The sequence below is a fragment of the Lissotriton helveticus genome, chromosome 3_1 (genome assembly GCF_964261635.1).
Source record: "Lissotriton helveticus chromosome 3_1, aLisHel1.1, whole genome shotgun sequence".
NCBI classification, from domain to species: Eukaryota; Metazoa; Chordata; class Amphibia; order Caudata; family Salamandridae; genus Lissotriton; species Lissotriton helveticus.
This window is the reverse complement of record NC_136061.1, coordinates 594,599,947-594,623,671: the sequence shown is the minus strand read 5'-3', so window position 1 is coordinate 594,623,671 and position 23,725 is coordinate 594,599,947. Positions and strand designations below refer to the sequence as shown.

Here is a 23,725-nt window from a genome sequence, read left to right as displayed (position 1 = left end):
AGCTGGGACCGCACTATCGGCGGGCTTTGGAAGCAGCGCGGGAGTGTGGTAGCTTGCCGGTGGACTGGCGTCAGGCTGAGATCGTAGTTTTCCAGAAACCGGGCAGGCCTCCCGACAGACACGCGTCGTATCGCCCCATATCTCTAATTAATTTTGAAGCCAAATTGCTGGCTAAAGCGTTGGCGAATCGTCTCCTCCCATATATAGTGGACTTGGTCCACCCGGATCAGGCGGGCTTTATGCCGGGTAGAGCGACAAGACACAATATCAGACGTGCACAGGTGGTGGTGGACGCGATGGGGGCGACTGGGGAGCGGGCGGCGCTCCTGCTTGCGGACATTGACAGAGCGTTCGACTCTGTCAGCTGGACTTACCTCTTCGCTCTTTTACCGCGCCTCAATCTGGGTCCGGTTTTTGTCTCATACGTCAGATTGCTGTACACAGACATCACCGCCTCGGTGCGTATTGCAGGAGCCATATCGGAGAGATTTCCGGTTGCTAGGGGGACCCGGCAGGGGTGCCCCCTGTCCCCTTATCTCTTTGCGTTGGTCATGGAGCCACTGGCTGCGTGGGTGCGCATTGATGCACAGCTTCGCGGCTTTGTATGGGGAGTGGGACTCTCAGACAGGATCGCGCTATATGCGGATGATGTCCTTTTCTTTTTGACGGACCTTGATCGTTCAGGCCCTCGAATCTTGGAAATACTGCGCATTTTTGGTGACGTTTCGGGACTCTTCCTCAACCCGCGCAAATCGACTCTTTGGGTACTGGGGGGAAGGTCCGAGGTATCTCCTTGGGCCTCGGCTCTACAAGTGGCGATCGGTGGACTGAAATATCTGGGAGTTTTCCTGTCGGAGTCTGCTGCCATTGCATGGGAGCGTAACATACAACCGGTGTGGGACAAGGTTCAATCGGACGTCAAAACTTGGTCGCGCATGCCCCTTAATATTTATGGCAGGTCTGCCATTTTCAAGATGGTCGCCCTTCCTAGACTATTATACCAACTGCAAAACCATCCACACAGGGTGGACCCGCAGTGGTTCAGTCGTGTGAATTCTCTGCTAGGCCGATTTTTATGGGCTGGGGGCGCTTCCAGAGTGGCGCTGCGGACTTGTTTTTTGTCCACGTATTGTGGAGGTCTCGCAACGTCGGACATCCTATCCTACTACCAAGCCTCCCATTTGTTGGTTCTAAACGAGTGGTGGTACGGTGGACATGGCGATCCGGCATACGCCCTAGAGCACTTTCTGATGGGGGACGCCACGCTGCATACACTCTTGTATTCAGCCGGGCAGCGGAAAAAACTGCCGCAGGCTACTCAGGTAGTCTTCCTGATTTGGAGACAAGTACTGCGCCGCATGGGCTGGTGGGGTCGGCTGACGGCCGAAACTCCACTTTGGAATAACGGACAGCTCCCTGCGCTGGCCTCGTTGCAGGGGTTTGGTGGCTGGGACTCCATAGGGATCTCGTCACTTGGTCATGTCCTTACCGGAACTACCCTCAAATCCTTTCAAGGTCTCAGCACTGAATTTGATATGCCCAAGACCCAATTTTTTAAATACTTACAGCTCCGTCATGCTCTTGCGCCGAGCCTAGTAGGGCTGGACCGGCTTCCAGAGTTTAGCCCCGTGGAAGCTGAGCTCTTCATGGGAGATCTGGGGGATAAAAAGTCTCCAAAATTTATCAAACGCTGGTCACTCACTGCTCCTCGTCCCTTATGTCGTTGAAGGCCTCCTGGGAGATGGATGTTGGGCCGTTGGATGAAGATGACTGGAGGGAGGCACTAGAGTCCCCCCGTGGAGCGGCAATAGCTGTGAGACTACGGTTCATACAATACAAGTACCTGCATCGGGCCTATTACACCAGAGAGAGACTGTGGAAGGCTGGCCTTATTGCTACCCCAGACTGCCTGCGTTGCGGGACTGAGAGAGGCACATTGGTGCATACTGTGTGGGTGTGTGTGGGTCTAGCCCGGTTCTGGAATGGGGTATGGAACTGCTTATCGGAGGTGCTGGGGTGGGATCTGCCTCGTACGCCCAGATTGGGTCTTCTTCATATCCTAGATCAAGTAGGTGGTAACATCTATAAGCGTCATCTCCTTCTGCTGGGCCTCGTCGTGGCCAAGCGGGATTTGGCGAGGGCTTGGAAAAGTGACCGCGCTCCCCCGCTTGGCACCTGGAGGGCGGGCTTGGATTTACTCATGGGGTTGGAGTTACCAGTGTTTGAGGCCAGGGGCTGCCCCCGAAAACATTATAAGATCTGGAAGCGGTGGGCAGATTACAGGGACCTGACCTTGGAGCCTCCCATTGACATGGATGATGGACTGCCTACAGACGGAGACCTCGGGGCCTAGGTGGCTCCAAGATGCCTATTTTTGCTTTAATCTGTATACTGCAGCTGATAGTGATCACGTGCATTGGGCTAGGGTGGGATAAGGGGTGGGTAGTGGGGGATTTTGGGGTTGTTGGGTGGGACAGGGAGGTAGGAGGGGGCCAGTTAAACATTTAAGCTATGCATGTACTCTTTTGTGTGTAGACCACTGACGTGCTCTCCTGATTTTGGAGAACTGTACATATGATCTGCTTAAACTTCTAATAAACACGGTTGTGTGAAAAAAAAAAAGGTTAAAAACCTGAACCAATGACTCACAGCTCGTGAGTTGTAAAGCCACGACAAGGCACCAATCATACCTGACACACACTTTCACACCCACAGCTGCGGCCCCAGCACATTACAACACTCACATCCACAGACAATGTGGAGACAATGTACACCCTGGAGAAACAGAAAAGTCAAATATTACTTCAAACTGAACATTTCCTTAAGTTCTCACACATACTGGTTGGATTTGGCACGAGGGTGAGTGAAGGTTCAGAGCATAACATTCTATTAACAAGAGATTTCACAAAAAGGAAATGCACTGTTAATATTTAAAAGGTTAAAAACCTGAACCAATGATTTGCTGTAAATCCACTGCAATGTACCAACCACTTTACAAGCCATTCACACATCTTTCATACGTGACACACAAGACCATTCACACCGCCAGCCGTGGGCCCAGCACATTACAACATTCACATCAACAGACAGGGCCATTCGAGGGCCCATCACTTTCATACCCCCACATGACTGATACAGCAATCACAGCGGCTGGTGGTCTGCAGTGGCGTTTGATTAGCAGAGTGTGTAATGACCAGCAGCAAGTCACTACTCACACACTGCCAGCCAAATTCCAGCCAACGCACACTGCCAGCCAAGCACCATCCCACCCGCACTGCCAGCCAAGCGCCACCGCACCACACCGCCAGCCAAGCACTAGCCCACCCACACCGCCAGCCCACCCATACCACCAGCCAAGTGCCAGCCCACACACACCACCAGCAAAATGCCATCCTACACACACCAACAACCAAGCGCCAGTCTACGCACACCGCCAGCCAAGCGCCAGTGCATGCACACTGCCAGCCAAGCGCCAGTGCATGCACACCTCCAACCAAGCGCCAGTGCATGCACACCTCCAGCGAAGCGCCAGTCTGCGGACACTGCCAGCCAAGCGCCAGTGCACGGGCACCGCCAGCCAAGCGTCAGTCCACACACACTGCCAACCAAGTGCCAGCCCACGCACACTGCCAGCCAAGCGCCAGTCCTGCACACTGCCAGCAAAGCACCAGTCCACGCACACCGCCAGCCAAGCGCCAGTTCATGCACACTGCCAGCCAATCGCCAGTACACGCACACGTCAATATTTTTTTTTAACAAGAATGAACACACATACCAATTGCAACTAGATACAAAACTATAACTACAAAAACAACAGCAGTAACTAAAGACATCATTCTAATGCCAACCGTGAAACTGAACAGCTACTATATAAAACCATACAGACCAGGCAGTACACTATTAGACTCACGGTTGCTCCCAAAAATTATTTTGAGTGTGATATAATCTGAAACATGTAGGCGCACACAGCCCAGGATTAGAAGGACAATTAGCACAGTACATAGGACTCTCCTTCCGCATACCTCTTCGCAAGCAGACTCTACATCTCTTACAGGGATTGTTTTTTGGGGGCGTGGGAGGAATTAAATCAGGAAAGTGGCGATCTTTCATTCTAGCCACATCCTCCACCACTCCAACTCTAGGGACACTTGCCTGTTCCACTACAACAAGGCTGCCGCTCACAGACTCCTGAAACTGAATAAAACTTATCTTTGATGCAGGAGAACACTCCTTGAACAAAACAAAAGCATTAAATGTTGCTACATTGAAGAGATGGATGGCGAACTTCTTTTACCAAATGTAGTCTTACGAATAGCAGTGTAAGGTTCCAATCTCTGATCTACTCTATTGACACCACCCATGTCCTTATCGTAGTGTACCATGCACACAGGTTTGTGCACTTCAGCAACCTGACCCCAAACAGTCACAGGTGAAGTACACTCATCATGGATGGTAGCCAGCATGTACACATTCCTCCTGTCCACAAATTTCACAGCTAGCAGTTTCTCGCTATGCAAGGCACTGCACTGTCCCCTCTGAAGCTTTTTGCAAACAAGCTCTTTTGGGTAACCTTTACGGTTAGAGCGGATTGTGCCACAAGCAAACGTGTCCACTTTGAACAATTCCTTAAACAATTGCACAGCAGTGTAGAATTTATCATGGTATAAATGATGACCTCTGTTAAACAGTTCTCTAGCAAGATCCCACACAATTTTCTCTGAAACTCCAAAAGTGGATGGATAATCAGGGGGGTCAATAATGGAATCCCTACCAGTGTACACCCGGGAATTATAGACCGATCCGGTCCTACTCTCAGACAGCATATACATCGTGCCCTCTTGGTAGGAGTGTACTGCCTAAAAACCAAACTGCCCATGGACAGGACCAAAGACTCATCAACAGCTATTTCTTTTCATGGAGTATAGGCCTCTGAAAATCGATCTACAAAGTGATCAAAAATAGGCCGAATCTTAAAAAGATGGTCACAGTCAGGGTGATCCTGTGGCAACTCCAAAGCATTATCAGCAAAATGCAGGTTTCGAAGCAAAAATAAATACTGATCACAACTCCTAATTGCAGGAAATATGTCCGTTGCCATCAAGGGACTGGTAGACCAATATGAAGCCAGCCCGTCAAAAAAGTAAAACCCAAAAACTTCTTCATTTCATCCAGATTTGTGGGAGTCTACCAGGTAGCTATAGAGCCGAGCCTAAGTCTGACACTGTTGTTCCTCAAAAACTGTTTGCTTACAAATTAGTCTGCTCATCTGAAGATTCCTCGTGGGCAGAAAACTCACTGCCAGAATCTTGCACTCCCTCCTCTCCCTCAGACGCACTGTCCGTCTTATAATCCTGCACAGAGGAAGATTCAAAAAGCATACCAACCACCTGCTGAGCAGTAATTCTAAGGCTAGCCATAATCCTTACTAATTAAGGTAACTTGTCAAACAAGTCAACAACAACAAACACTTTGTGATAAAGACATATTTTGTTTATTTTACAAAGACCTATATACTCCAAAACTATACCAATCACTTGCCAGAAGCAGCTAGACTCACCACCACCTACTCTGCACAGACACAGTAAGGATCAACAATATCCCACTAAAAAAGAAAAAGAAATTACATATAAGACTATGCAAAATACATCACAAAGAATTTCATGCTCAAAACACTAACTAAATATGCTGCTATTATGACACCACTTACAAAAAAAATCATTCATGTTTGGCAATAATACTCATTTGGAGTTAACACAACAAAAACATTTTTCTTACCAAATAAATGCAACTATGCAAAACTGCAGAACAACCACTGCCGAAACCGCAAACAAGAATCAAAAGGTTTACACTAGAATAAAAAGGAGAAAAAAATATTACAATCACATATGCAAATAATGCACCAGTCCACACTCAATCCACCAGCCAAGCTAAGGGGTAGGTGGGCCTAAGAGTATAAATAAAATATTCACCCCCGTAAAAGGGGAGCAACCCTGGCCCAAGAGGCCACTCTCCAACACCAAAATTTAAAATACCCTAGTGTCTAGTGGCTTCTGCCCTCCTTGGGGACAGATGGGCCTATAAAATACTGCTGATCTGCCACCCAACTAGCGCAGAAATGGCCACAATCATCCTCCCATAAAGGGGAGCGACCCTTGTCCAAGGGGCCGCTCCCCAACATAAAAAGAAATCACTGGTGGCATAGAGGCAGACACAGCCAAACAAAATTTACCCCAAAATTGGAGGGACCCTTGTCTAAGGGGCTGCTCCCCGCAAACAGTTGATCATATTTCAAATTAAAAGACAATCTCTGGTGTCTAGTGGGCCTTCCTGCTGCCCGATCGCACTATAGTGCAGCAGGAATGCTCAAAAGAGGCATCAGTGGAAAGGAAAACCCTTTCCTTTCCCCGATGCCTCTTTTGTTTAAATGCCCCCCCTCCTCCGAGGAGAAACTTACCTCCTTCCAGCACGTCCGGAATCCTCTAATGATGTCAGCGCGCCTCGCGCACTGACGTCATTAGGTGACGTGGGGGAAAGGGTGGGAGGAGGCAGAGGAAGGGCTTCCCCTGCCTTCCCCGGTGGGAGCACCTTAAAGACCGGCCCACAGGGGGAGCGCCGGCGCTTCCCCCATGGCTGGGTGCTAGGACGGCCGGGAGCCGACCGAAGCACAAGCCCAGCGTAACGTCCGACGGCTCCCGGACGTCCGACGCACGGAAATGGTTAAATTATATATTAATGAATGACCCATAAAAGGATGCTGTTTTTAACATCTTCTACTATGGCGTTGCTTAAAGCTCATACAAACTCTGTTTCCACCGACAGGTTCGCTTGCTGTGCAGACAGGTGCACAATTTTAGCACAGGTTTGCCCAGGATCCACAATCACAATGCTGGCACATTCTTTCAACTGTTTTTTTTTTAATTGTTTTTATTTATTGCAAGAGGAGAAATAAACACGATATGGAAATCACATTAGTTACACATATATATATATGATTATCTATAATTATCTATACAATTTAAATCTTTATGTTTAAAGAAAAAGATAAGACAGGAGATTGCAAAATAGATATTCACAAAGCTATGAATCATAACACAAAGAAATACTAAAAGACAAACTAATTTGCCGGTCACACAGTATACTCCACAGTTTAATCCATAAATGTTCCCCATATTTTCTCCCTTCCTTTCAGTGCTTTTGGGCCTCTTAGTTTAGCCAATGAAAGCTCCATGGTATGTATTTCATGCATTAGATACCACCATTCCATAACACTTGGGGGTTCTATTGATATCCAGGTTCGTGCAATGACCAGTCTGGCACACGCAAATATTATTGTTAGTAAATCATGAAAGTTGCTTCTAGTATCTTGTATATCTAACAAAATTAAGTGGGCAGATAGAGCAGGTGATATTATATGTTTTTTGTTGAGAACTTCAGTTATTCCCAACCAAAAAGTCGAAAGTTTTGGGCATTGAAAAAGCATATGTTCTATGCCGGCGGCTTCCTTATCGCATTTTAAACATTTGGTCCGTTCGTTAGAGATGTTGCCAAGACTCCAATTAGAAATTCTTTGCGGTGTGTAATATATTTGAGTGATAGTCCTATAGAGTTGTAGCTTTAAATTTGAAGAGTGCACCACCCGATTTAGTTGTTTGAATGAGCCCGCAATCTGGTTAGAGTTGATCCTAATGCCCAACCTATTAGTCCATTTATCCGCCATTTTCTCGCAGTCACCCACTTGTCCTTTATTTAGAAGAGTGTAACTTTTACTAATGAGAGATTTGGTATAGTTCGAGTAAATACATTGGAGAATATCTGATCGCTCAACTATTTCAATTTTCATTTTATTTATCAAAAAGTCTTGTATCTGCATGTATTTGAAATAAGTGGTGTCTTTAATTTTATAGAGTAATTTTAGTGTATGAGAGCTGAGGAAGCCTTCCGGACTGTAGAGATCTCCTAGGGTATTAATTCCCTGATCCATCCATTGGGCACAGGCATCGTCGGAAAAAATGTTTGGCATCCCTGGGTTCCCCCATATTGGCAATTCGGCGTTGAAAAAAGATATTTTATTAGTGACCATAATTTGTTCCCAAATTCTTTTAATTGCTCTAGCGGTCTTAAATTTCACTCTCTTGTAGTAATTTGGGTCGTGTACCCGGAATAGGAACTGATTGCTTTGTGGCCCTAACATGAATTGATGGTAAAATAGAGAGGTTTCTTGAGACAAGAGGCTACGTATGCGTTGGATAAAGGTGGCAAAAAAGTAAATTGTAAGATTTGGGAAGTTTAGCCCCCCTTTTTCAATTGGTAGTTTAAGTGCTTTCATTGACCTACGGACTTTTTTGTATCCCCAAATGAAGCTGCTAAAAATGCTTTCTATTTTCTTGATGTATGATTTATTTAGTTGTAGCGGGATGGATCTAAAAAGGTAAAGTATTTTATGTATTATCTTCATTTTAATTGTATTAATGCGTCCAATCAGGCTAAGTGGGATTTTATGCCAATTTTTAAGTATAGAAGTAATATCTTTGAGTAGAGGATCATAGTTAATTTGAATGATTTTGTCTATATTGGAGGTAAGTTTTACCCCTAAATAGATAGCGTTAGAGCATAGCCCTGTTATTAGCTGTAGAGGTTGATAGTTTGCTACCACTTGGGTTTTGTTAACATTAAGGCGATAGCCTGAGACATCGCCAAAATCACTAGCTTCCTTAATTATGTTAGGCATAGCTTGTACCAAGTCGGTAGTGTATATGGCGATGTCATCGGCGAAGGCGGTGATTTTTAAGCCCTTGCCTTCATGCTCTATTGGGGTAATATGCTCCTGAGCTGTTAGTGCGTTTAGGAAAGGTTCTAGGGCTAGAGCAAAACGCAGTGGTGAAAGAGGGCACCCCTGTCTAGTGCCCCTCTTTATTGAAAAGGTATCCGAGTTATTGCCGAGATAGCTAACTATGGCTGTGGGTGTCTCATATAAAGATTGAATCCATCCCAGATATTGTCCCTGTATGCCCATTGATTTTAATGAGGCCCACAAATATTCCCACCCCACTCGGTCAAACGCTTTTTCTGCGTCTAACATGACCATTCCGAGTGGGGTGGAATTAGTCGATGCTACATTAAAAGCAGTTACCGCGGTGTTGATGTGGGCGGTGGTATCCCTCCCCACCACAAATCCATGTTGTTGGCAATTAACCAGATCGGGCATTATAGGGGAGAGGCGGTTGGCAAGTATTTTGGCAAAAAAATTTGCGTCCGTATTGATTAGTGAAATTGGTCTATATGATCCCTGTTCTTCCGGTATTTTGTTTTTTTTTAAAAAGAAAATTATTTTAGCAGTTCGCCATGAAATAGGAGCACTTCCCGATTTGCCAATAGAGTCTATCACTTGTTGGAATAGAGGGAGTAGCTCTCGCTCACAGATCTTATAGATCTCCATTGGTATGCAATCTTCTCCTGCAGCCTTGCCTAGGGGAAGTGTTTGTATAGCCTTGCTTATTTCTTCAGTAGAAATTTTAGTATTGAGCTGGTTAGCTATTTCTTGGTCCATTATTTTGAGTTTGTGTGTTTCTAAATATAGTTCTATTGCTTCTAAAGTAGGTGTATTCTCTGGGGTATAAAGATGGCAATAGTATTTGGCAAATTGTTCCAAGATCAGCTCTGGTTCATTATAATTTTTAGCATCTAATCCTTTTATTGTTTTTATACTAGTTTTAGCCTTCTTGTCCGCTACTTTGTAAGCTAAGATTTTTCCAATCCTATCTCCCCCTTCGTATTGTGAGAGCTTATATTTGTGCATTTTACAGCTATATTTCTCCCTAAGAGTCTTCTTTAATGTCGCTCTTAATGAAACTAATATTAGATTTAAATCTCTGATGTTTGTTTTGCCTTGGATAATAGCATCAGAAAGTTGTTGTTCAGTTGTTACGATATTAGAGGTGGCCGATTTAGCTTCCCCTCGCTTTTCAGCATTATCCCGAAAGATGTATTGTTGTGCGTAGCCCCTAATGCTACATTTGCATGCATCCCATACATAGTTAATAGCAGTAGAGTTGATGTTTAGTGATATATATTCCTGTATGTGGTTCTTAATACCAGAGATGAATTTAGGGTCAGTAAGTAGATATCTGGGAAATGAAAATTGCCGGGTAGTTTGTTTAAAGTCCAGGATTTTAAATTCAAACAATATAGGATTATGATCTGAGGTGACTTTAGGGCAGATCTCTATTTCACAATTTTTTAGGATGTTAGCTGATGTCCATACCATGTCGATTCTAGAAAGAGTTTGATGTGGGGATGAGTAAAATGTAAAACCAGGGATGGCAGGGTATTTAGTACGCCAAACATCTTTCAAATTGTGCACCCTGGCTAGTTCCTCTATAGCAAATCTCCCTTTAACCATTCTATTTCTAGTTCTTTTGCTTGAAGAATCTATAGCATAATTCATAACACAATTAAAGTCCCCCATTATGAGCAATTCCCCTTCCCAATCAAGTAGCTCGATAGTCAATTTTTCATACAGTTTGGGAATATCGATATTAGGTCCGTAGATAATGCAAAATACATAGCTTTTTTTGTTAAATTCTAGTTGGGCAATGGCCCACCTGCCTTTATCGTCGCCAATTGTTTTAACAACATTCACCTTTAGCCATTTTTGTTTCAAACATTCTTTCAGCTGTGTTGGCTTCTGTAGTTATTTAATAGTATTTTGTGGTTTATGCTTTGATTCTGAGCCAGTCTGAGCCAGTTATACAATTTTCTCTTCAAGCTCGGTCTGTGAGGGTTTAGGCAGGGTTCAAATCCTTTCAACCATTTTGGATTGTTGATCTAAATATTTTGAATACTTCATCCTGATCTAGGCCACTGTTAGTTTATTAACTCCTTAGCTGCGGGGTGTTTTTCCCACGCTGTGCGGGGGAGAAGGGGGCCCGCCGCTGTGCTGGTGACGAGCTCGGCTCATCATGAAGCACAGCGGAGCTGCCCTCATGACGAGCTGAGCTCGTCACAACCACACCCGTTTTCGAACGTTCAGCATAGCGGGGAAATTATCTCCGCGTGCAAATGTTCAAACGGCTGTGACGAGCTCAGCTCGTCATGAGGGCAGCTCAACCGTCCCTAATGACGAGCTGAGCTCGTCACTAGCACACAAGGGGTTAAGGGTGTTCCTAATAGTCAGTTGGTTATACATGCTAAAGTTATGCAAAACATCATAGCTTCTTAATAAAGCCACCTGAATCTCTGAAATGAGAACTGCACGATCAGCTGACAACAAAGGAGCAGAAGCCACATATTTTACTTGTATCAAATAAGGCGAGAAAACAATAATTCTGTCTGGGGATCTCAAATAAAAATAAGTCATGAAATAGATTACAAAAACACCCTTAAAAGATTGCTATCCCCCACCCTACCCCCTAATCTTAAAACTAAATTCAGGCCGAACTGAACTGCCAAACAGCAAGTATCTGAGTGAAGTCACTGATTGGTTGTCAATAAGCTAAAGGAAATATGCTATTTTGTTCAGCTTCCCTTCGCGCAATATTCAGGGAATCTTTTGGAATTAAATTGTCGATTCCGACCACGCCTCGGGTAGTAAACTGTGGAAACCTCTAGCGAGTGAGGGAAATCACAAAATGAAAGATACCCAAACGCTGTTTTTTCTCAATGTTTATTTTCGCTAGCGCCTCCCGTGATGGTTACGAGTTGCAAAATAATTTTACAAATCATGTAACTATAGTAGAAGTCACAAACCTATTCCACAGTGAGCCTGGTTAATGTCAGCGGGACATCGCTGAGGCCTGGACAGATGTGAGGGGGGCCTATCCTAAGATGGACAATTGATGGACAGAATGCAGCACAAATTAAAACATTCACCCCCAGTCAAGAGATTTGGGTTAAATCCATCATTCTTTTGCTCACCATGCCACCACAGTTTAGACCTGGCCATATGCAAATCAGTCTTGACCCAGTGCCTCATGGGAACAGTCCAGCCCGAACTGCCAAGCCAGGTCCGCCCTGGACCAGAAACAAGCATCCTAGGACCGGTTTCGGGGTTTCACCCCTCTTCAGTCAAGATAGCCTGATTCCAGTGGCAGAGTGAGCCCAGGACCCACGTCTAGGCATACCTGGTGCACTTAGGTCAAGAAAGCAAAAGACATACAATTGATGGACGGAATGCAGCACAAATCAAAACATTCAAAAAAATTCACCTTGGGGTAATTTTCCTGTAGCTGATTCACGAGCGAGGCAGGACCAGCTACTGCCAGCTGATTCCCTCAGACAATCACAGTGCAGGCGGGGCAGAGCTTAGGCTGCCAGCAGCTATTACATGCCGATCACATCACGGGAGTGCAGCGGACGCGCGCAGCGGTGCGTCAAAGGCAAGCCCGTCTGCGCCCATCCACGCCTGTACAGAGCCTGGGGCCTGTCACTATGCCCAAAACACAATCCATTACAGCAGTACTGAACTATTGACACTGCACAAACTGCCCTCCACTCTTGACACCCTGACTTATTCTACTTTACAATCTCAGGGGATCTTGCAGCTTAGAACAATATTCCCCGAATTAACTACTTTTCAAACAGCAACTCCTTTCCAGACTCTGGAGCATAATGTCGCTCGAAAGCTTTCTGTCATATACCTAAATACCCGTTCTCTGGTCAAGCACCAATTAGACATCTTCTTGTTGCTCAAATTTGAACAACCAGACTTCCTATTGCTTACAGAAACCTGGTTATCTCAGGAATCCTCCCCTGACATCCTAGCTGCTCTCCCTTCTGATTATCACATCATTTAAGCTAACCATCCTCAGGGGAAAGTTGGCAGAGGAGTAGCTATCATTACACCGCATGACTGTAAATACTCTACGCTTCCCTCTTTAGCTCTACCCTCTGTGGACAATTTAGTGCTCAAACTTGAATGCGTACCGATCGCGACACCGTTGGTTTGTGTCCTACTCTACAGGCCCCCTCAAAGGATGCCCCTGTTCCCTCATTCTCTAGGTGAACAGGTTGCGCACTTAGTCACCACCCACGGGAAAGTCATGCTGATTGGTGACTTTAACTATTGGGCCAATTAATCATCGGGTGGTCCCCAATCAGCTTAACTTAGTGAGTTACTCTCTGGACTAAATCTGGTGCAACAAGTTACCACGGCCACTCACATTGTGGAGTAGTGTGGCTCACTGGTTAGAGGCGGCAGACCCGAGAGCAGAAGTCGGCCTGGGACTAGGGTTCGATTCCCGACGCGGCAGGGTCGTGGACTTGGGTCAGCGGGCTCGATAATTCTCGCTTCGGTGCTTACTCTAATCAGGGGTTCCACTCGGCAACTCTGGGCATTAGCTTGCCTAATCTCCACAACGGCCCCATCAATTCCGGGGATGCCTGGCTCCACCTTGGGGACTCCCAGCAGGGGCCATCCCACAGGGAAAAGCCAGGATGGGTTCCCCAGAGTTATACAGCGCCAGGAAACCTACGGACGGGTAGCAGTGCGCTTTACAAGCTCAAATACATACATACATACATACATACATACATCAAGGGACATACCCTTGATCAGATCTGGACTGTTAATATAGCCATGTCCCCTGTATCGGTATCTCCATGCACCTGGTCTGACCACTATATAATTAAATTAACTATTCTTGATAATTTCCCTATTAAATCATCTTGTCAAGGAGGAGGTACTCGCAGAAATCGGAATATTAGTGATAAAACTCTATTCCTTGATTCACTTACTAATTCTCTCCCCCCCCATCGATTCTTCCATGAACCAGGCTGACTAACAGCTTACCTGTTGGTTGTTGGCCACTAGAAATAAATTTGCGTCCCTCAAGAAAGTACATGCCCCTCGCCGTCATGACGCTCATAAGTGGTTCTCTGACGAGCTAAAAACTCAGAAATTAGTCGTATGGCAATTAGAAAGATCTTGGAGATGCAAGTACCTTCCTGAAGACAAACGCCTCTATATAAATTCGATGAAGATTTATAAAAAATCCATTTTGACTGCCAAAGCAACATATTTCTCCTCTAAAATGTTGTCCACTTCTAATCGTACAGAAGAGATTTTTTCTATAGTAAATGAGCTATCTAATCCTGACAGAATCTCTATCAAACCCGTCCCCTCGCAAAAGTTCTGTAACTCCTTGAACTCCTTCTTTATCAACAAAATTGCAATGATAAAGGTCAGCATTCCGTTGTGTAATAACCTGCCGCTCAGCCCTACTGTCGTCCAAAACCATAGCACCTTTACACAATTTCCAAGCATCACCGAGCTTGCTTTTGTGGACTTGCTTTCTAAGGTCAAGACAGGCTCTCCTACCGACTGTTGTCCCCCCAGTATTTTGAAATAAATTGTCTCTACCCTTCCCAGTCCTGCACTCCATCTTCTGAATCAGTCACTATCCCAGGGCACTGTCCCTGCTACCTTCAAGGAGGCCATTGTCATTCCCCTCTTGAAGAAGTCGGGGGCTGACCCTCAATTGTTAACAAATTATCGCCCTATCTCTCTCCTTCCCTACCTTGCCAAGGTTCTAGAAACTCATGTCACGAGATGCCTTACTGAGTTCTTAGAAGATTCTGAATTCCTTGATTCCAACCCGGCAGGGTTTCGCCCGGCTCACTTCACTGAGGCAGTGATACTCACAGTCTTAGACTCTCTTCGTGACAGGGTTGACGCTGGTTCTCCACAGGCCCTTGTCCTGCTTGACCCCTCTGCGGCCTTTGACATGGTCGACCACACTCTTTTGTTCGATCGTGTCAGAGACGCGGAAATCACTGGACCTGTCCTTTGGTGGATTATCTCCTTTTTGGAGAATTGATCACAGGCAGTCAGGACAGCACCTTTCATCGCTCCCAGAGTGAGCATCTCCTGCGGAGTCCCTTAGGGCTTCTCGCCCTCTCTCTTGTTATTTATTCTGTACCTCCTCCCTCTTGTCCGAGCTTTGAAAGAACACAAAGTCTGCACCTTCAATTATGCAGACGATTTTCAACTCATCTTCCCCATCAGTAACTCCTTGGAGTCTGTTCACACTTTCCAGTCCACCATGCTGTTTATCAGTCAGTGGATGAACAGCAATCTTCTTAAGCTTAATCCGGACAAGACAGAGTTAGTCCTCACTGGTGGCATTATTAAGAACCCCTGGTGCTCTCATTTCTGGCCTGGGGAACTTGGCCAAGCTCCCTCGCCATCGACCACGGCCAAGAGCCTGGGGGTCATCATCAGCCAGGACCTCACGATGAAGGCTCAGATAGGGTCAGTGATCGCTACCTGCTTTTTCTAACTTAGGAAAATAAAAAAGATCTGCAGATTCCTTACCTTTGAAGCTCGAATCCAGGTGATTCTTGCTATGGTTATGTCTCATGTTGACTATGCCAATTCACTTTACTATGGCATTCCCCTCTATCTTTCCAAACGTTTACAACTGGTTCAAAACCAGGTGGCTCGCTTGATTACTCATCAACCCAGACATCTCCATATTACCCCCCTCCTGAAACAACTCCATTGGCTCCCAATAATCCAGCATTGCGCCTTTATGGTCGGGTGCCTCATTTTTAAATCCCTCAATGGGAAAAGTCCTACATTTGTGAACAATCTGATTCACAAGCATGTTCCCACGCGTAACCTTCGTTCAGCACACAAGCAACTTCTGTCTCTGCTTTCCTACAGACTAAAGCGCATTGGTGGTGCCAGGTTTCCTGTCCTGGCCCCCATGTTCTGGAACTCTCTCCCCTCCAAAATACGCTTCTGTCCTACTCTTCTTAGTTTTAGAAGTTGTCTTAAAACTTGGCTATTTCGTCAAGCCTTCTAATCGTGCACTCGGACTTGGGTTCTGAAAACATTGTAAGCCAAGAAACCTCCTCGGTGTATGCGCGCTTTATAAATTTATTTTAACATAACATTCACCCCCAGTCAAGAGATCTGGGTTAAATCCATCATTCTTTTGCTCACCATGCCTCCCCTTTGGTTTTGCTTTGTTTGCCCTAATTTGGCATGGTATGTCCAGACGTGGGTCCCTTGCTCACTTTGCCACTGGATTCAAGCTAGCCTGGCTGATGACGGCTCATCAGCCAGAAACCGGTCCCAGGTGTTTGTTTCCGGTCCAGGGAAGACCTGGCTTGGCAGTTCAACTGGACTGTTCTCATGAGGTACAGGGTCAGACTGATTTGCATATGACCATGTCTGAACTGGGGTGGCGGAGTGAGCTAAATTATGATGATGGATTAAACCCAGATCAGTTGACTGGGGTGAGTGCTTGCAATGTGGAACACTCCGTCCATCATCCCCTTTGGTTGTGCTTTACCCTAAGATGAGTAGCACCACTTTTTAAGGCCCATATAGTGCTTAAATGGCTATCGCTGGGCATTAAGATATCAATCTTGTTGCCGCTTGGGGATTCTTGGTGTGCTTGTGCCTCTCCCGACCTCCCGCCCCCCTGATGGTAATGGCGGAAGACTTGAGTCAGGGCTGAGGTGGGACCAGTCCCACAGATATTGGTGGTAGTAGTAGGTCGATGAGATGTTGGCCTGGCCTACCCATGTTGAACTGGATGGAAGCAGCACCTCACCGTGATGGCCTGATTAAGTAGCTTGTCAGCGCAACAGGACTATGACTTAAACTGCACCTTATTGTTGACCCCTCCCATGTTGTACATTGTTGTATTCACAAGGCGTACTGAACTCAGGATATGAACATCTCCTTGTTTTATACTTAACGCATTCTAATATGGAATTATACTGTTACTGCACTCTAGTACATTGGTATAACACACATTTCCCGAGCTGCACCTTGCACGACTCAGTGACTCGTGTCTGCCATGGCAGCACCTTCCCACGAGTCCCTCTCATTTTCAAAGAACACTCGGGACTTTCAGGGTGTGCATGGAAGTTGTGACCAGCTTGGCCCTTCAGATCCCCCCCCCCCCATGTCCTGAGCCAGTCATGACGCTGCTCCCTTGCTGTTTGTTAGTAAACTGCATGAGAGCAGCGCCATGATTGACTCCAGCAGGCGCTGCCAAAGCTCCTTCGGAGACCTGGGGTCGGTGACTAATCCCCCGGGCTCCTGAGGGTTCAAGTGCGCATGTCAGGCTGGTCACAGCAAGGCACCCGTACGACCATACGTGCACACTTCACCCCAGGCCCACCTGAACATGTGTGTAACATTTAATTCAAGCTCCAAGGTCCCTCCACCTCTGCCCCCGCGCCCGGCCTCACTCTCGTGCAAATTGCAACAAGCATTGGCATTAAGTATTTAGTTATGCAGCACAATATCCTTGGTGCAAGGACATCAACTGTTGCATGGCTAAACACTTATAAGGTCCCAAAGGCGAGACCTATTGGCAATGCCAATGCTTGTTGATACAACTGCACAGTAAGACAGGGCGGCAGTGAGCAGGAGATGCATGACGAACAGAGATGGCGCAGGTTGGGCACGGTGCAACCTGCAGACGGGGGAGAGCAGAGATGGTGGCAGGTGGTGCTTTGGGGGAGGTAGAAGTAAATTAAGAGTGGACTTGGCCGGAGAGTGGAGGCTGACATTGAGAAGACAAGAGAGTAGAGAAGAAGAATGGCGCAGTGGAGGAGTCGTACGCACACAAAGGCGGAAGAGCAGTGAGGGAATAGGAAAGAGTGAGAGAGAGAAACCGAGATGGGTAGAGAAGCAGGGACACCCGAGAGGCGAGAGTAAAGTGGAGGAGCGGCAAAGGGGAAGAAGAAAATGGGGGTAGTGGAGGGACAGGAGTGGGCAATATGGGCTGCAGAGGGAAGGGAGCAGAAATAAAGGATGAGATGTGGCTGAACAGCTGGTAAGATTAGTGAAATAAAGAAGAGAGCAAGGTCAGACTAAGAGACAAAGAGAGAGAGCAGAGCAGGTATGGGTAATTTCCAGGCCGAGCACCCCATTAGCCCCATCCACTCATCAAATGAGCCTGCATTCTCCAGGAGAAGTGGACCAGTGTGCCCGAGTACCTTCCACCGAGCACGTGAGACAAACACCACTGATATTCATGAATCCAGTGTGTAGGATGAACCCTTGTGGAATCCAGCAAAGGGGTGGGGCAGATGCATGTTCACACTTACACAGTTTGCCTGACGATCCACCCACACCTGAATGTCACCAGCAACAACCTCTATGTGAGCTGTACAATGGCCTACTTTAGAAGACAGCTGCTTTTATGCAGTTTTACATTGCCTACTCGCCACTTTCTAATTTCTTAGCAGTTTCTCCACTTTTCGGCCACTTTAAAGAGCACAGTGAATAGGATGCTGAGAAGGAGGCGCAGTGAAAGAATAGCAATCGGACATATATGGCATATATGGAGTAGTTGTGGTGACTCGGATGCAATTGTACTGTCTTCGTGGAAGTGGTCCACGTGTGTTCTTGTTGTTGACTAGTTTAAAGCCTTAATCAGGGGAGAGGAACAAGTAAATGAAAATATTGAAAAGGGAGTGGGGAGAAGCGAGCAGAGCCAAAAAAAACAAGTGACGAAAAAAGAGGAGGAAAAGGGAGGAGGGAGATGCGAGCAGAGCATCAAAGGGCTGGGCGTGGGGAATGCGAGGAGCAGAGGAGCCAAAATGAAACTGACGAAAAGGGAGGAGGGAGATGCGAGCACAGCATCAAAGGGCTGGGCGAGAAGGGAGGGGGGAATGCAAGGAGCAGAGGAGTCAGAAACTGATGAAAAGGGAGGAGGGAGATGCGAGCAGAGCATCAAAGGTCTGGGCGGGAAAGGAGGGGGGAATGCGAGGAGCAGAGGAGCCAGAATGAAAGTGACAAAAGTGAAAGTGATAGCGCGGGGCAAGCGATGCGCTCAATGAGCATGAGGAATGCCATATGGCACCTATGCTCAAGCGCGCGCTCGCGCACATGCCTATGTTCGTGCCAGGTGGGATGGACTCACCTCTCGTCCCCCATTGTTGGTGCCGGTCTATTTGGTCTTGAACTCTCCTTCCTACTACTGTCTGCCTTATTCCCATCTCCGCTTTGCTAAGTGTAACTGTGATCTTTCCCTTGCTCAGCTGCACTTTTAGTTTTGGACATTGATGTTGTGTATCTATTGTATGTAACCTGTCTACTGTCCACGTTCTACCTTATGTAAAGCACTCTGATACCTCCGGGTCTAGCCAGCGCTATATAAAACTCCAAAAATAAAATAAAACATGCACTACAAGCTGTAGCCGACGGTAGCATTTTTTTAAGCCCTTACTTTTTAGTCTCGCTAGACCAGCGCAAGCGCTGGTTCAGGCGAGACCTGAAAAGTAAGCAAGGCAAATTCTGGCCTGCCCAGGCCATGCCAAAATATAAGCAACGCACTCGGCGCTGGGAATGCAGCTTAAAACATTTGATATGGAGGAATAAGTTAACAGCAACATCAAATGAAAGTGAAAACATGATGGTAAGAGAGCAGCTCAAGAAAAAAATCCAACAAGATAGATGGAAAATGCAACGAGAGAGAGTTAAAGATAAGACTTCATGACACTAGGTGGAGCATGTAGCATTTGAAGAAGGGGAGGAGGAAAATGGTGTAGATGAGAGAAAAAAGAGGACAAGCAGAGTGAAAGGAATACAGAAAACACTGCCACCATTGTAGACCAGGATATTTCCTGAACTGCTCACTCCACTACCTACAAAAACATGTTTTTTTTCTACGTGAAATGCTGATCGGAAATAACAAGGACTTCATGAGGATTAAAGTAGCATTTGCCTTAAGTGGCAACAAAATTTGGGTGTCAGACATCCTTAGTGAAGTGACCCGTGTTTGTTCTCACCTCTGAGTAGAAAGGAGCCTGCCTTAGAAACTAGCTGTCAGGTTTATCGGGTAACTAACCCCGATTTTAAAATATCATTGAAATCAAGAAAGCAAGGTTAAATGTCGCCTGAAAGAAAGTTGGGTGTGTGTTCACCCATCCATATGTACATATAAAAAGTGTCTCCAAATGGTGCACCACTGTGTCTGAATGCTAATAGCTTGACAGAGTGGGGACAAAATGATGAAGATAAGAGAATTTGAATCTGCTACATTCACACCTGTAAACTATATGTTTGATGAACTACAAAATGGGGTTTTAAATGCAAACCAAATAAGCATGATGGCTTAGTGAATTAATGCATGCCTCTGACATTTGCAATGATCTGGAGATAAAGAGTTCAAATCATGGTAAGGTGGACTCAGAAGTCCATCCTTCCTGGGTTGTTCACAAATGGCAGTAAGGAGATATGAATGGATCGATCATTAGCTATTAGTATTAACCCCGCTTGTTCATTGACCCAGCTTATCTCATTGTTGATTGAATGATGTGGTAAAGAGTAAGGGATGCATTATATGTAGGGAACCAAATATTGGGGGGATGTAGGGAATTTTAAAACTGACTATTCATTATTGTTTCTTGTACAGTGTCTTGCAATTCTAGCCCAACCCCCTCCTCTATAAGTTTACGCTATGCTAGCTTGTGCACTGCAACTCGGATCTTACTTTTCTGCCCCATAATTTTTCAAATCCACCAGACGCCACAGGTCTGCAGCATGGGTTTCAGGGTGGGTGGGGTCAACCATTGTAAAAGAATTCATAAGTGTTTGGCACCGGCACAATAAGTAAGAGTTTACAGTATTACGAATGGCACAAAAATGGGAAGCCTAACTGACCTGGTGCTATTTACGTGGTGTACATTTCAGTCAATCTATGACTTTTATTTCTTTCATCCAGTTGGACTGTTTAAAAGGAATGTCTTGGCTCTGTTTTCTGTCAAATGTATTAGAGCATTTATAGCCATTTGTGTTTGCTTCTGTAGGGCTTCAGATCTCCAGAACACTATTGCCACACAAGGCGTACAGCTCCACGGAGGATGGGGTTATATGTGGGAGTACCCCATTGCAAAGTAAGTATAGTGAGTCCCTAAAGGTCATGTGGGTTGGTTTTAGGTTTATGGGGAACCTGCGGGCTAATGCAGAATCCTTCAGTTCCAAACTGCAATATGTGCAACTCAACATAAATGGGCGTGTATGTGTGTGTTTAGCGACTGTAATTGTATAGTTGGGGGTTACTGAAATAAGTGGACTGCAGTGATAGATCTGAAGACTTGAGTTGAAAGATATTGGAGCACTATGTTGGTAATGATGCACCAAGATGCCTAAAATGACACACTAACTACAGAATATGTGTCCATTGATGCATTTGAAGTTTGTGAGTCATATTGGAATGTCACTACTCTTGCACAGATCCTACAACGTATGTCATATTCGGTTTGGGAATATTCCCATTTTACACCTACAAGGCCAAATAGAGTAAATCCGATACTGATGATGACGACTTCTATAATCCTATATTGGGTGGTAGGGAAAAAGCTGTGAAGTTATCATTTGTATTGGCATTGTGTTACAGATTTGCCTGCAAGTTATCATTCATTTAAATCCTGCTTTTGTTCAGCTTGGTTAGTTACCCACATTAAACGTGTCATTGTTGTTTATTAGGAAGTTACATGGACTAGGTTGTTTAATTCATGTTTTCTATTCTTCTTTTATAGCTTTTATTATTGATGTGTATGTATATATATGTATAGGCGTATCTTAAATCCAGTGAGTACTCCTGAATTTGACCGATGATGCCTCAGTGCCGACACTTCATCCTATGCCAGAACTGTTGCCTCCGTTCTGATTGACTAGGAGAACAGCCAATGGCATAGTGGGACAGTTTAAATAGAATTGGGCTGCTTATGTCGGATTTCGTTTGGCTGCACCGAGGAAAGCAATCATGCTGAAAAGCATCTGCGGTAGAATAAAGGCATATCTTAAATCCTGTGAGTGCTCCAGCATTTCTTTGCAGTACTTGTGGAATCAGTGTGTCCTACCCCCGCATTTGTATGTACCCATCGTGAGTTCAGTGTCCCTTGGTAGGAAACCTAACACAATTACTTTTGGGTATTCCAGAACCGCAGCTGATGAACCCCGTTGGTCAACAAAGGCCGTCAGCTGACTTTGTTAGGTGCCCGTGAGCGTCTGCGGTAGAATAAAGGCATATCTTAAATCCTGTGAGTGCATTAGCCTTTCTTTGTAGTATTTGTGGAACCAGCGTGTCCTACCCCCGCTTTAGGATGTACCCATCGTGAGTTCAGTGTCCCTTGGTAGGAAACATGAACAAAATATTAGTTATGGGCATGCCAGAACCGCGGCTGATGAAGTCCTTTGGTCAACAAAGGCCGTCAGCTGACTTTGTTAGGTGCCCATTAGCAAGGCGCAGGAGTGGTGAAACACGTAGGGCTGTTGATTTTATTGAACACCATGACGTCTGGCTTAAAAGAATAAAGAACGCTATATATATATATATCACTCTCGGCATATTTTACTAAAATCTCCACCAGGCGCCAAGAGGACTCAAGGTTACACTCTGCCCACTCAGAGAGTGTGTATGTATAAGTATATGTGTATATATATATATATATATATATATTCCAACTCAACCTCAACACTGGATACGGAGAGGAGACGACGCCAATGTGGTGAAGATAGATTTTCTTTATTATCGCTTTTCAACGCGTTTCGCCTGACCCAGCAGGCTTGATCACGAATAACGTTTTTTTGAATACAAACAACATTTAAAGTGCACTGGTACCTTGTGACATGTCACATGGCCCATAAAATCCATGGAACTGAACAAAAGACTTTCTTTACGCTGTATATGTTGCTGGAATTAGTCAACAATCCTTAACTGCTAAACGGCTAAATTACACAAATAATCATTTAAAGAAAGGTAAGACGCTCCATTAAATATAATAGAAATGAAGTATCAAATACAATTGATCGCATTAATTGTTGTCACTCAATATTATAACCATACCACATTTCAAATCAGTTCTGTAGTCAATTAAGCCCCAGTGGGCAGAGACACGCTATAAACCTCAATGTTTAACCATGCTCTTCAATCGTATAAAATGTTAATACTCTGGAGCTAAAATATTCCCATCAAGGAATATATATCCTTTCCACATTCCGTTTGCCATAGTGAATTATACCCACAATCATGATTTACAACACAGCAACTAAAAAAGTTTTTACAGCTAGAGAGTACTGCCCCAGTGGGCCAGAGGTTCAGCTCAACATAAAGTGAAAACATAAAAAAAAATTTAAACCAACAAAAACCTTAAAAAAGAAAACTGGATGCCACTGTCTAGGGGGCAATAGTCTGGATAATATATTTCATTCAACAATACGATGTTAATCAATAGTTATAGGTGTGTATAAAGATCCTCTTCAATGTTCAATCCATAAGGGCTTTTAGAATTTAATTCCACAATGTACCACGATTCGAGTTTCCGTAGCTTCTTAATCCTATCACCCCCTCTTTCATTTACAGGTATAGAATCAATAACGAAGTAAGTCAAACCACCAACATCTCTGTTATGAAATCTTTCAAAATGCCGGGCGACCGGATATGATCTATCTGCATTTTTGATCGCCCTAAGATGTTGTAACACCCGTTGATGGACGGGTTTAATTGTACTCCCCACATACTGCAGGTTACAATCACATTTCAAGACATAGATGGCATAGTCTGTTTTACAGTCATATTGTCCTCTTATCTTTTTTACCCTGTTAGAGAGGCCTGGTTTGTATGTACTGACATTTTTTCCATGTTCACAAGCTTTACATTTGCTACATTTCAGAAACCCATCCTTTCTTGCCATCCAATTACTCTTTTTACTCTTTTTCTTAACCTTGGTCACCATTGTTTTCACTAACATTTGT

At 45.1% G+C, this 23,725-nt stretch overlaps 1 protein-coding gene across 1 annotated transcript in view; it reads left to right on the top strand.

Moving 5' to 3' along the window:
- The window catches only part of ACADL (acyl-CoA dehydrogenase long chain), a 563,007-nt gene that overhangs the window by 463,149 nt on the left and 76,133 nt on the right, over positions 1-23,725 (top strand). The window contains exon 10 of the mRNA XM_078680576.1: positions 20,776-20,862. Within this exon, the coding sequence (XP_078536702.1) occupies positions 20,776-20,862 (87 nt within the window). The remainder of the gene's footprint in view (positions 1-20,775; positions 20,863-23,725) is intronic.